Source organism: Mus musculus, chromosome 10 (genome assembly GCF_000001635.26).
Source record: "Mus musculus strain C57BL/6J chromosome 10, GRCm38.p6 C57BL/6J".
NCBI lineage: Eukaryota > Metazoa > Chordata > Mammalia > Rodentia > Muridae > Mus > Mus musculus.
Window position 1 is genome coordinate 45,331,154 of NC_000076.6, and position 12,962 is coordinate 45,344,115.

Consider the following 12,962-nt stretch of genomic DNA (forward strand, 5'->3'; position numbering starts at 1 on the left):
AATGTACCAACTGCAGCACAGCTTTGTAAATGGGGCTTCTTCATGAATTCAGTATTACAAACACTTGGCCATTGTCATGTCCATTTTTAGAGTCTAGGAACTGGATCACAACAACACAAATGTTTACACCCTCTGCTTTAAGATCTTATTTCTGTTTTCTAATCACATTAAACAACATCTGTCTGGTACATATGCTATTTTGTCATCTTGAACAAATTCACTGAAAGAGTCCATTTAAAAAGCAAAAAGCCTGCCTACATGAATGGCTAAAATCTAAACAACAGAATGAGAGCAAAGGCTAGTGAAGAGGTGGAGCAACAGAAACATCCATCCCATAGTGGTGTGTGCCTTTAATCCCAGCACTTGTGGGGCAGAGGCAGGAGGATCTCTGTGAGTTCAGGGCCAGCATGGTCTACATAGTGAGTTCCAGGACAACCAGGACTACAAAGAGATATTGAGAGATTCTGTTTCAAAGTCACCCCTTGAATAAAAATTACATGTGAATGCTTATCCAGAGCGTCAAAAGAGACCACTATGAAAAATTATATGCCAACAAACTAGATAGCATAGAAAAAATACATTTCTAGAAATCCATAACCGACTGAGACGGAAGCAATAGAATCTCGGAGCTGACCGACGTGAGTAAGACAACAACCACTGAAGAACAACGGCAAACACCCTTCGATTCCCTTGATAAGAACTCCAATCTGAGCACCCGGTGCCCTCTCTCCTATCTGATCCATTGGTGCCATTGCTTTGTTTTTGAATAGCATTTTCTTTGGCCACTTTGAAGAAAGAAACTTTCCAATACAGAAGAGTGGAAGGGCAGATGACCTCACTTGTGATGTCCACAAAGTCCTTGAGGAATTTATGCCAGTTCCTCTTGAGCATAGATGAAAAAGCGTTAATGAAGCCTAGCTCTTGTGCCTTTTCTTGGGCTCTTTTCCTTCAGTTAGTTTGTCTTGTCCAGCATCAATGTGATGGTTTTTGTTTTATTATATTTTATTTTGTTAGATGAATAAATGAGTGAATGAATGAATGAAAACCTAGTCACTAGGGTAAAAATTATCAACTGAACTGTTGTTTGTACCTGCTGGGGGAGGGAAAAATCCGTTTTCTCCAATGGAGTGACACTGAATATATCAACCACACCAGGGCAGGCCTCATGTTCAGGAGTAGATTACCTATATATAATGGACTTCACATTTTTGTGTGTCTGTGTGTGTGTGTGTGTGTGTGTGTGTGTGTGTGTGTGTGTGTGTGTGTATGTGTGTGTGTGTGTGCTTTTATTTGGTTATAGTTTGGTGTTTGGTTTTTCTTTTGGGGTAGTGTTTTATTTTTTCTTGGTTTGGTTTCTGTTCTTTAACTAAGTTTTTTGATGGGTGGAGGGTCTGGAAGGACTTGGAGAGGGTAAGAATATGATCAAAATATATTTAACGTTAAAGGTTATCTTAAGTAATTAAAAAAAAAATATAAAAACAAAATGCCTATACTACCCCAAAGTATAGTATTGGTTTATAGGGATGTATACCAAAATTCTAGTTGAAGTCTTTTTAGTAGACAAAAAATTGAAAATGTTTAGGGAAGCACAAAATCCCTCAGATAATCGGGAGAAGAACAGAGCGAGAACCATCGTACATGCTGATTTCAAATTATGTTACAAAGCAACAGTAATCAAAATAATATTTTACTGGCATGAAACAGACATTGTGATGGTTTGAATATGCTTGGCTCAGGGAGTGGCCCTATTTGGAGGCGTGGCCTTGTTGGAGTAGGTGTGTCGCTGTGAGCATGGGCTTTAAGACCCCTGTCCTAGCTGCCTGGAAGCCAGTCTTCTGTTTGTCTTCAGAATAAGATGTAGAATTCTCAGCTCTTCCTGCACCATGCCTGCCTGGATGCTGCCATGCTCCCACCTTGATGATGATGGACTGAACCTCTGAACCTGTAAGCCAGCCACAAGTAAATATTGTCCTGGGGCCATAGTCTGCTAACCACTGTCCTATATATCCAGTAGGCATTATTACATTTGTGTGCATATATATGCACTTGTGTGCATGTGCACACATGACAGTGAAGGCCTGAGGTTGATCTCAGGAAGACTAATTCCTGAGGCTCTTCCATCTTACTTTTTGAGGCAGGATCTCTCAATCAAACCCCAGAGCTCCAAGCTAAAGTGATGGCTTCAGTAAAGAGGACCCATGTTTGGTTCCCAGAACTACAAGGCAGCTTATAACTCCTTATGATGCCAGTTCTAGCTGTGGTGGCTTGAATATGCTTGACCCATGGAAAGTGGCATTATTAGGAGATGTGGCCTTGTTGGAACAAGTGTGGTCTTGCTGGGGCAAGTGTGTCATTGTGTAGGTAGGCTTTGAGAACTCTGATGCTCAGGTTCTGCCCAGTGCAGAAGGGAGTTTCCTGCTGCTGCCCGTGGATCAAGGTGTAGAACTCTCAGCTCTTCTAGCACCATGTCTGCCTGCATGCTACCATGCTTCCCACCGTAATGATAATGAACTGAACCTCTGAAACTGTAAGCCAGCCCCAATTAAATGTTTGCCTTTATAATAGTTGCTTTAGTCATGGTGTCTCTTCACAGCAATGGAAACCCTAACTAAGACACCAGGGGATATGACACCCATTAGTCTCCGAGGGCTCCTGTAATGATTTGTATAGACTAAAGCAAAAATATACACATGCACAAATAAAAATAATAAATAAATCTTTCAAAATTAGAGGGTAAAACCCAGAGCTTTCCCATACGGCTAGTCTTACTGGATGGCTTGCTCTGGGGAACCCCTATCTCTGCTTTCTTGATGATGGACTTAGAGGGGGCATCCTCCCAGGATTAAGGGGTCAGAACTTTAATCCTCTTGCTTGTACAGCAAGCATTTTAATGGCCAAACCTTCATTTCTCAAGTCCTATGAATTATTTTAGTAGCAATCTAGAACAAGAGTGTTCTAAAATTTACTCACTGTTCTGTGGTTAGAATATAGGCTAATTCCAGATCTCATATAATGAGCCATCCCCCAATGAACAAACAGCCACACAGGGAAACCTTTTATTTACAGCGATCCACACCCATACCTCGAATGTATTTAATTGTGGGAGCCAAAATGGCAGACAGAACATCTAGAAATTAACAGACTGAATAGTTAGCGATAAAACACCCAGAATCTGCATTAACACCATTCTAAAACCTTTGCGGGTGTGATGAAATTCAGCTCTCAACACAACCCTAAGGGGCTGGAGACATGGTTCAGTTAGTAAAGTCCTTGCTGCACAAGAATGAAGACAGAAGTTTGATCCCCCAAATCCATGTTAAAAAGTCGGATGTGGAGGTTCAGTTTGTAATCCCAAACTGGTGAGGGTGTGACAGGCAGGTTCCTTGAGGCTCCCTGGTCCGCTAGACTAGCTTAACCGGGAACTTTCAGGTTAATGCGAGACTCACAAGACAAGACTGATGGTCCCTCTGCATGCCCTGGGACATACACTCATGAAGAGAGGAAGAGGGGGAAAGAGGAGAGCGCGTGGGGAGAGCATGGGCATGAAGGTGAGATGGGGGGAGGGAGAGATTTGAGAGCAGGCTCTCTTGAGGTGGAGGAAAGAGGAAAACCGCCACTGTGATCTCCTGCCATCCACCTTCTTTGAGACTTACTTTTCCTGCCCTGCCACTGAAGTTCCCAGGGACTCTCCCCTGTCCCCATGGATACACTGGGATAACAGGTTTTAGGCTGTTGCATCCTGCGTTGTGGAACTGAAAACTCAGGCTTCTCGCTGGTAAGCACTTTACTACTGAGCCAACTCCTCTTTAAAGATTTTAAAGGTTCAATAATGCTGGGACCAAGCCAAGCCATCAACACAGGGGCCTGTGGGGAATGCCCCAGAGCCAACTGGAGCAGACAGATTGCAACTTGGTCTATACTACTTGGCTCTGGAATAGCAGGCGTGCTCTCTACTAGGCAGATTGGACCAATGTGCACCTCGGGGGTACTCTATACGCATCCTGACATAGCGGGGGTTCTGTTTTGATCTTTGATCCCACAGGACTGCGTTCTCTGTCACACAGAGGACACTTGGTGGTTATCGGATGTCCATTTAACCTTTCTATTTGTCCTATAAACTTCATCCCACCGATTTTTCATTACTGTGAACTTTCTTGCATTTCTTATCTGGTCCGGTATACCATGTCCAGTATAAATACTGATTGAAGAATATGTCCATATCCTATTTTTTCTCAATTTCTGGTCCTAAATGTAAGCATTTAACCTCGCTCCTTTGAAATCCAGCCTGCTAGCTTGTAGGTGGGATCTGGCTGGGCTATCAGGTGTCTCGGAGCAACAGCGCCCTCCGAGCCTCGGGCAACTCTCCGAGGGGTCTGTCCTCACTCCCCTGCCCTTTCCAGCGGGGGGCGACCCGCGTCCGCGCGTGTCCCCACTCATGCCCAAACAAGGAAGCGCGGGAGCGGGCGCGCGCACGCGGTGGGCCAGGCAGCGGGTCTGCGGGGAGCGGGGCTCCGCCCGCGGGGGCGACCTCGGGCGGCGCGTGCGCCGTGCGCCCCAGCCGGCCGCCGGGATGCCTATTTTAGTCAAAGCCTCCGCGAACGGGGAGCGGGCCGGGGCCGCGCTGCCTGGGGACCCGCCGCGAGCCCGTCCAGCCACCGCCGCTCGCCGCCGCCGCCGCCGTCGCAAACTTTGCGCGCGCCGCCGCCCCCGGGCCCCGGGACGCGCAAGGTAAGGAGCCAGAGCGCGCGATCGCGCGGGAAAGTTGGGCACGGAGCGGCCGAGCAACTTGCGATGCGCCCGCGTCCCGCGTCGTCCTTGCAGCCGCCCTTCGCCTGCCCGCGCCCCGGTCCCTCGGCGGGACAGCGGGGGGCCGCGGAGCTGTGGACGCTGACACTGCTGTGAGAGCAGGGCGAGCGGGTCCCGGGTGGGGGAGCAGTGGGAGCCACGGGTCCTCGCCACCCGCCCGCGTCCTAGAGAAACGGGTGGCTGCCAGACGGATCCCACAAAACCGTCGCCCCGAGCCGCCCGGAGGTGCGCGGAGAGTCCGGGAAAATATCAGTGAATTGCGCGTCTCCTCAAAAGGTTTTTGCTCATCGCTATTCATCTTCTTCTTTTTTTTTTTTTTTTTTTTTTTTTTTTTTTTTTTTTTTTCTAATTTGGTCAAGGTTTAATGTGCTAGCTTGCTTCCTCGGTCAGGTATGTAGACCTGCAGATGCCTATTTGAAAACCAGTAGATGGGCACGCTTTTACTACAGTGAGTAATTTGGGGAATTAGACGTGGAGGATCTGATGAGAAAGATGACGTTCTGATTTTGACAGTTTACAAATTCATCCAGTAATCTAACCTTCTTCATTAGATCATCATTCATTATTCGTATAAGGGCAGTTCAGTGTAGGCCACTTAAACCTATTAAGAAGTGATTAAGCAGGCCGTTAGACTAAGTCATTGGATAGCGAAAAAAAATTGAACTGATTTATGACAGGTAAGAAGCATTTCACAGCAATATATGTAACTATATATCTACAGCTGCATATAACATTTGCGTATCTTTAATAAGTGTAGCGTAGCAAAGTATGTTCTACAATATGCCTGCATTTAAACCTGGCCATTTAGGGCCGGTGAAAGAGCTCAGGCCGTGAAGGTACATGCCAGCACGCCTGGCAACCTGGGTTGTATCCCCAGGACCCGCGAAGTGGAAGGGGAGAGTCTCCAGCAAGCTGTCCTCTGACTTATGCACCCGTACACCACTGTAGAAATAAACACATGTAATGCATTTTAATAGCTATTAATATTTTCTGGTTTTGAGGAAAATAATAGTTTTCCTTGCCAATTTCCTTTGACCAGAAATGTAAGCTTTTAATGCCACTTCTAAAACCTAAAAGTGAACTATAGCAGATTAGGAGGTAGCATAGGCGAAATATGAGGGGGTGTTTGTGTCGATTAATTTAGTACAAAAATCTGCTTTTGAACATCACAACCCGACTGAGTTTTTTTGTTGTTGTTGTTTTGTTTTGTTTTTAGGGGTTTTCTGTGTAGCCCTGACTCTCTCTGTAGACCAGGCTGGCCTCAAAACTCAGAAATATATCTGCCTCTGCCTCCTAAGTGCTGGGATTAAAGGCGTGTGCCACCACTGCCCAGTTTCGACTGAGTTTTTAAGACCCTGTAGTAAAGCTGTCTCTAGTCCTAGGGGCAGGGATGGGGTTGGGGCTGGGGTTGGGATTGAGGCACAGATTAAAAAGAGAGGCAACATTGGCTGGCTTGTGGTATAGAAGCTGATCAAATGCAGGAAAGTATGATTGAAAAATGATTTTTACATATGTGTTATGTTTCAGGCTCATCTCCTTAGGCTCTTCCCCAGTGACATTATCTATAGGGTCTTGGGAGTGTACGGATTATCCCTGCCTCCCACAGGACATTGGGTAGCCATGGCAACAGGAGGCAGGCGTGACACTCACACTCATTTTAGGGTTCTTGGAACCAGCCCATCGTGATAAGCTTGTATTTTTATTAAGATGTTTGGAAGGTAGTTGGACTCTTATTTTTTTCTTTTTGTAGAAAATCAATATTTAAGTCAACTTTAAGTCAACTGTTATTATTTGTGAGCTGTTTAGGGTGGGTATGTGTTTAGGTGGTGGAGTGCTCTCTTGTCCCCTTTAAAGCCCCATGTGTGAGTGTGTGATCAGCACCACAAAACAAATGTCACGAAAGTCGGCTTTGCCTCAATTCATTTCATAAGATATACAGAATTCATCCACATATACTTGTGTCATGTCCTTTCAAGATGTTCACACCTATGATTATACTACTTAAAACCTGTATTATGTTAAGATGTGAATTTCTTTATTTCAAAGATGTATATATTTCTAAATTAAATTTAAAGATATTTTGGTTCTTCATTTGACAGTAAAAAGTGAAATAGATTAGCTCATCTCTTCTGTAAACCTTTGTAGTTTTGTCAAGGACCAGATTTGTATAATTAATAATACAAGACCAAGCAGAGGCCAAGAATGGACAGGGTGGAGTGTAACTTTGTGTTACATTTTATACAAATCTGTGTAAAATGTATATTGTTTGAAATGCATTTGCTATGGAGCTTAATATTTTAATATCCAAGTGTATATTCATGAACCTTCCTACATATAAATTGTATATTTGCTATTTTTTTCTAATTTGTGAAATGCCACCAACTAGAATTATTTGAGGAATTAAAATAGAGGCCTAAGTTGGAGAATAAAAGAAAATATTTATAAAGGAACTATTTACGTTCTCTCTGTGCATGTGTATATGCTAGTTCTGTATATGATTATGTATTATGTGCACATATTATGGTAGGCATGTGGCAGTGAGTTAACATTGGCACAAAATAGAACCCTCTACATATTTTTAACCTTTTAAGTAATTAATATGAGGGTGTTCCTTTTTAAAGGGCTCAGGAAACAAGTTTTTTACAGTTTTTTTCCTGTGCCTAGATTGGGTCTTCAGTATGAATAGTTTGAAGACTCCACTACACTGTGGTGAATGCTGTGACCCACAGTGTCGGTGATTCTCACCCTCTAAACGTGTGTGTGTGTGTGTGAGAGAGAGAGTGTGTGTGTGAGTGTGTGTGTGTGAGAGAGTGTGAGTGTGTGAGTGTGTGTGTGTGAGTGTGTGTGTGAGTGTGTGTGTGTGAGTGTGTGTGTGAGAGTGTGTGTGTGAGTGTGTGTGTGAGTGTGTGTGTGAGAGTGTGTGTGTGAGTGTGTGTGTGAGTGTGTGCGTGTGCGTATGTGTTTCCAGAGAGGTTTAACTGAAGGTGAAAGACTCCCTGAATGTAAGCAACTTTACATTGTCGGAAATTGGCGTGAACTCTCTGAGATGATTCATTTCATCATGAGGCAAATGGGGGATCATTATGACAGATAGGGAAAAGACGTACCTACTCTGCGACAGAACTGGCGTTTGAACCTATGTACGTGATTAAGTACCAGAAAACTCTGTCTACCAACATGTAATCCATAAAAATAATTTTGGCATATTACCTGTCACAGGCCGTGAACGTTGATGACTGTCTGTGTGTTTGTCTTTATAGGACTTTTCAACATGAATTCCACGGAGTCCATCCCGCTGGCACAGTCAACTGTAGCAGGTTTTACATCTGAGTTAGAAAGTCTCACACCCGTGCCTTCTAATGAGACCACTTGTGAGAACTGGCGAGAGATTCACCATCTGGTTTTTCATGTAGCAAACGTTTGCTTTGCAGTTGGTTTGCTAATTCCCACCACTCTTCACCTCCATATGATACTGCTCAGAGTGATGTTGTCTCTAGGTGAGGCTTCCTATAGAATAGCATGTGTGCAGCTGGCATCAGATAGATCTTGCATTGGGGGCTTAGAGCATCTTTGTCAGGCGTATAGCATGCAAGAAATTCGAGTCTTTGTTATCTGGTCCACAGTCTGTCCACTAACTTAGAACGTAGGTCTCTGCACAGTCAGTGCCTCCCTTCCTTAATGTGTATAAGCTATGTACGCTTTCCTATACTGCTCAGGTTCTATGCGTCAGAAAATCCATTCATGCGCAAGTATGTAGCAGATGTTGGAACCAGAGTATGTGATCCCAGCCCCAATTCTGCTGCTTGCTAGCAGTGTAACTTGAGCCAATGATTTAAACTTTCAGTTGCATCAAAGAAGAGTGAAAATAAAGCCACTTTCTAGGGTTATTGTGAGAATTAAGTAGATAGTAAGATAGTGCCTGTCTCACAGGAAGCAGTGTTGTCTTAGCCACTATGATTTGAAAAGACTACTTGGCAATAAATCAATTCCCATATACAACAATTCAAGTGTAACATTTACATAACATGTAAATAATATGAATATTTTGGCCCTATCAACTGTTTGAAAATGTTAAGCCTTTTCACATTAAAATATTAAACAACAGAATCTACTGTTTTATCCAGTGATTATTAACAAATGCTTCATAGGACTTCTCTCCCTAGTTCTCTATTTATGTAGGTGCATTTTTTGATACTTGTAAAACATCCGACAAAGGCTGAGGAAGGCGGTCTCCTTCCTTGTAAAAACAGACAGCCTGTCACAGTATAGGTGTCAGAAGTGCACTGCAGTTCTATACTTAGGGCTTAGAGCGAACAGCGGTGACAGGCTCCGTGGTAATGCAAGGTCCTCTATGACAGTGCTGATGGCTTTGGAGAGATGACCAGGGTTTCTCTTAAATGTGAGCCTGGGGTAAACTGGAGAAGGGCACAGAAGAGAAGAAACTGTAGCATAGTGCCAACCAAGGAAGACTGGACTTTTGTGCTTGAAATATATAAAAACTGGCAAGACGAGACTGAAAGGGTAGCCAGGAGTCAGCTGTCAGGATGCTGTTTGACTTCCACGTAGTTAACCATTGCAGGAGCGTGTAATTGGCTAGAGGAGAACCCTTAATCCAAGCTTTAAGTATTAAGTCATGAGTTCTGGAGGTAAAGCATCTATTTAGCGTGATAATTCATCCGTAAATAAAGAAACTGACGCCCAGGAAGTAAAGGGATCACATTTATTCAGATGTTCCACTCAAGTCCAGCATTGCACATAGCTAACTTTTAATGTGAAGAATTCGCTTTCCTGTGAATCTGAATCTATAAGTCTCTATCTTAGTGGTCATTTTCAACTAAAAATATAGGCATCAGAAAAGATACTTATACAAAGCAAGAGAATTGACGAGAAAGGTACGGAAAGAGGCCAGTTGACGAATGGACTACCAAGTGAAAGTTCGGGTCACTAAAAAGTTCCCATGAGATGTCTGCGCTTGGGCTGGGGCTGCCGCTCATTGGCACAATGCTTACCTATGCCACATGAAGCCCTACGCATATTAGAGCACAGCAGCACTCAAGAGACAGGACCAGAAGTTCAATGGTAACCGCAGCCACGCCAAGGGCTCACGGTTAGCCTAGACTTACGGCTAGCAACACAAGGCCTTGCCTCAAAACTCCAAAGTTAATAGAATAATTGAATTCACCACTAATCATAAAAATACAAAGTGAAATATAGGACCTAACTCTTTATCAAATAATGAGGTTTTAAAAAAAATTAAAGTGATATTGAATCTCACTTTATAGACCGGGTTGGCTTCAACAACAAAAGATCCACCTGCCTCTGCATTCTAAGTGCTGGGATTAAAGGTGTGTGCCACCGTTCCTGGATAGGAGTTTCAAACTTTATAATACTGACAATTCAGTACTGGTGTTCCCTGCTAGTCGTTTTGTAAGTTTGTAGAAACCTTGAGGAAAACATTTCTTCAGTGTTACCTGAAGCTGTGATGTGTCCTTCCCTTGCTTTGCCGTAAGCTTCAGTTAAGTAAACAATCATAACTGGAGAAATATTTTTATATAATGTTGCTTTTGATACCCCAAATTATACCTTCATATGGGTGTACACCATCATACAGGCAATTCACCAGTATGGTTGTAATCCCAGTGAATATGAGGCTGAGGCAAAAAGCTTTGAAGTTAAGGGGAGCCTGGTCTACAAAGGGAGACACTGTCTCAGAAAACTGCAAATTCTAGGGCTAGGGGTGTAACCCAGCTGACAGTGCTATCTGCAGTTCCTGCTCGGAGAGCCTGCAGAATGGAATACAATGAGATAACAATGAGAACCAAAGAAACTCGTGTGTGTGTGTGTGTGTGTGTGTGTGTGTGTGTTGTGTGCTGAGCTGTGTGTGTGTGGTAAGTATATGTGTGTATATATGCTGTGTTTTATAGGTGTGTGTGTGTGTGCTGTGTATGTATGTGTCTCTGTGTATGCTAAGCTGTGTATGTGGTGAGTATATGTGTATATGTATGTTGTACTTTATGTGTGTGTGCTATGTTGTATGTGTGTATGTGTGGTATGTATGTGTATGTATGCTGTGTTTTATGTGTGTTTTGTGTGTGTGGTATGTATGTATGTGTCTCTGTGTGTGTGTTGTGTGCGATGCTGTGTGTGTATATATGTGGTATGTATATTGTGCATGTATGTTGCGTTTTACGTGTGTGTGTGTATGTTGTATAGGATGTATATGTGGGAGATGTATGTGCTGCATTTTGTATATGTGTTGGGTGTACTGTGTTGTATGTATGTATGTATGTATGTGTGTATGTATGTATGCTGTGTTGTATGTATGTAGTATGTGTATGTGTATGTGGGATGTTATGTGGGGGATGTGTATGTATGTGTGTGCTACATTTTGTATGTGTGTTTGCTGTATTATGTTGTATGTATGTGTGTGTATGCTGTGTTGTGTGTATGTGGTGTGTGTGTCTTGTTTGTGTGTGTTGTATGGGAGGGTGTTGTGTGGTGTGTGTGGTTTGTAGTTTTCTATAAACTTACAAAACGAGTAGCAGGGAACACCAGTACTGAATTGTCAGTATTATAAAGTTTGAAACTCCTATCCAGGAACAGTGGCGCACACCTTTAATCCCAGCACTTGGAATGCAGAGGCAGGTGGATCTTTTGTTGTTGAAGCCAACCCTGTCTATAAACCTTATTCACATTCCTTTAGTCCCAGCAATCAGGAGGCAGAGGCAGGTGAATTTCTGTGAGTTCAAAGTCACACACATACATACACATCCCTCACATAACATAGCCTGGTCTACACAGCCAGTTTCAGGACAGACAGAACTACATAGTGAGACCCTGTCTTGGAAAACAAACAAACAAACAAACAAACAAACAAACAAACACATTGTTTCTATAGAAATAGCAAAACATGTCTTTTGGTTTGAGATGATTTTAGTAATAAACTCCAATGAAAATGTGGTATTCAGCTGAAGTGTTTCTAGGACATGTTTGATTTCTAGACAGAGGAGGATTATAGTACGCTGTTTGCTGAATCTGCTGTGAGTCTCTAATACGCTGGCGGTTTCTCCACAGGATGTACCCTTTATGTGGTCTGGGCCACTCTCTACCGCTGTGCCTTGGATGTGATGATCTGGAACTCGGTGTTCTTGGGTATCAATATTTTGCATCTTTCATATCTTTTGTACAAGAAAAGACCGGTAATTACTAAATTTTTTTAAATTAGAAAGTGACTTTAAATATGAAAGCTTTTTAAAATTACTTCATTCAGACTTGCATGTGAGCACCTGACAGCCTTGGTCCCTCTTGACTCCTCGGAATATTGAGCTTTCTGGGTAAATGCCTGAGAGAAAAAACATTTGAAATCTGTGAAATTCATCTAACAAATGAATTTTCAAAACTTTGACTCACTGGAGCATGAAAGATATGACTAATGCTGCCTTTTTTTAGACCTATTATGTGACTATTTCCTGGTCTGGTGATACTCAGATATCACTTGGGAATATCTTTGCTTAATTATAAAATTACTGATAGGCAGCTTCCATTTCATACTAATGATTTGCAAATGGCTCATTCTCTTTTCTTAATATAATGGTTATTATCTTTCTTGAGCCTAACCTACTTACATGAAGAAATCAGTACTTTTGGTGGCTTTTATCAGAATGTCCATACTTAACTATTTATTTGGGACCCTGGCCTCTCTGACTATATTTTCTTAGTAACAGAGTGAGTCTGAGTGTAGCAGCCCACCCCCATGATCCCAGTACTCCCTGGGGCAGGTGGAGGTCAAGGCCAGCCTAGTGAGTTTGAAGTCAGCTTGGAGCTGTGATGGGGTCCATTTTTAAATTAAAAAGAAAGGAAGGGAGGAAGGGAGGGAGGGAGGGAGGGAGGGAGGGAGGGAGGGAAAAAGGAAGGAAGGAAAAAAGGAAGGGAAGAAGGAAGGAAGGAAGGAAGAGAGAAAGAAAGAAGGAAAAGAAAATGACAATGAAAACACAAACAAACAAACAAACAAGCAAAATACCAAACCTACAACAACATAACTCCCCAAAGCATAAACCTAGAAATAAAGTAGGAAGCAGCTGGGTTCCTAGAAATTGAGCCATCCGCGCTCGCCGACTGTCCTAAGCACAAGCATTCGGTGACCTAAGACAGTAATA

The 12,962-nt window shown here is 43.0% G+C and overlaps 1 protein-coding gene across 3 annotated transcripts in view; it reads left to right on the plus strand.

Annotated features, from left to right (window-relative positions):
- The first annotated feature begins 4,581 nt into the window (after positions 1–4,581).
- Bves (blood vessel epicardial substance) overlaps positions 4,582–12,962 on the plus strand; it is a 36,750-nt gene continuing 28,369 nt past the window's right edge. The window contains exons 1-3 of one of the 3 annotated variants that reach the window (NM_024285.3): positions 4,582–4,728; positions 8,067–8,303; positions 11,881–12,005. In NM_024285.3, coding sequence (NP_077247.1) covers positions 8,078–8,303; positions 11,881–12,005 — 351 coding nt within the window. In that variant the 5' untranslated portion in view covers positions 4,582–4,728; positions 8,067–8,077. The other 2 variants (XM_006512737.3, XM_006512736.4) reach the window with 2 other exon arrangements.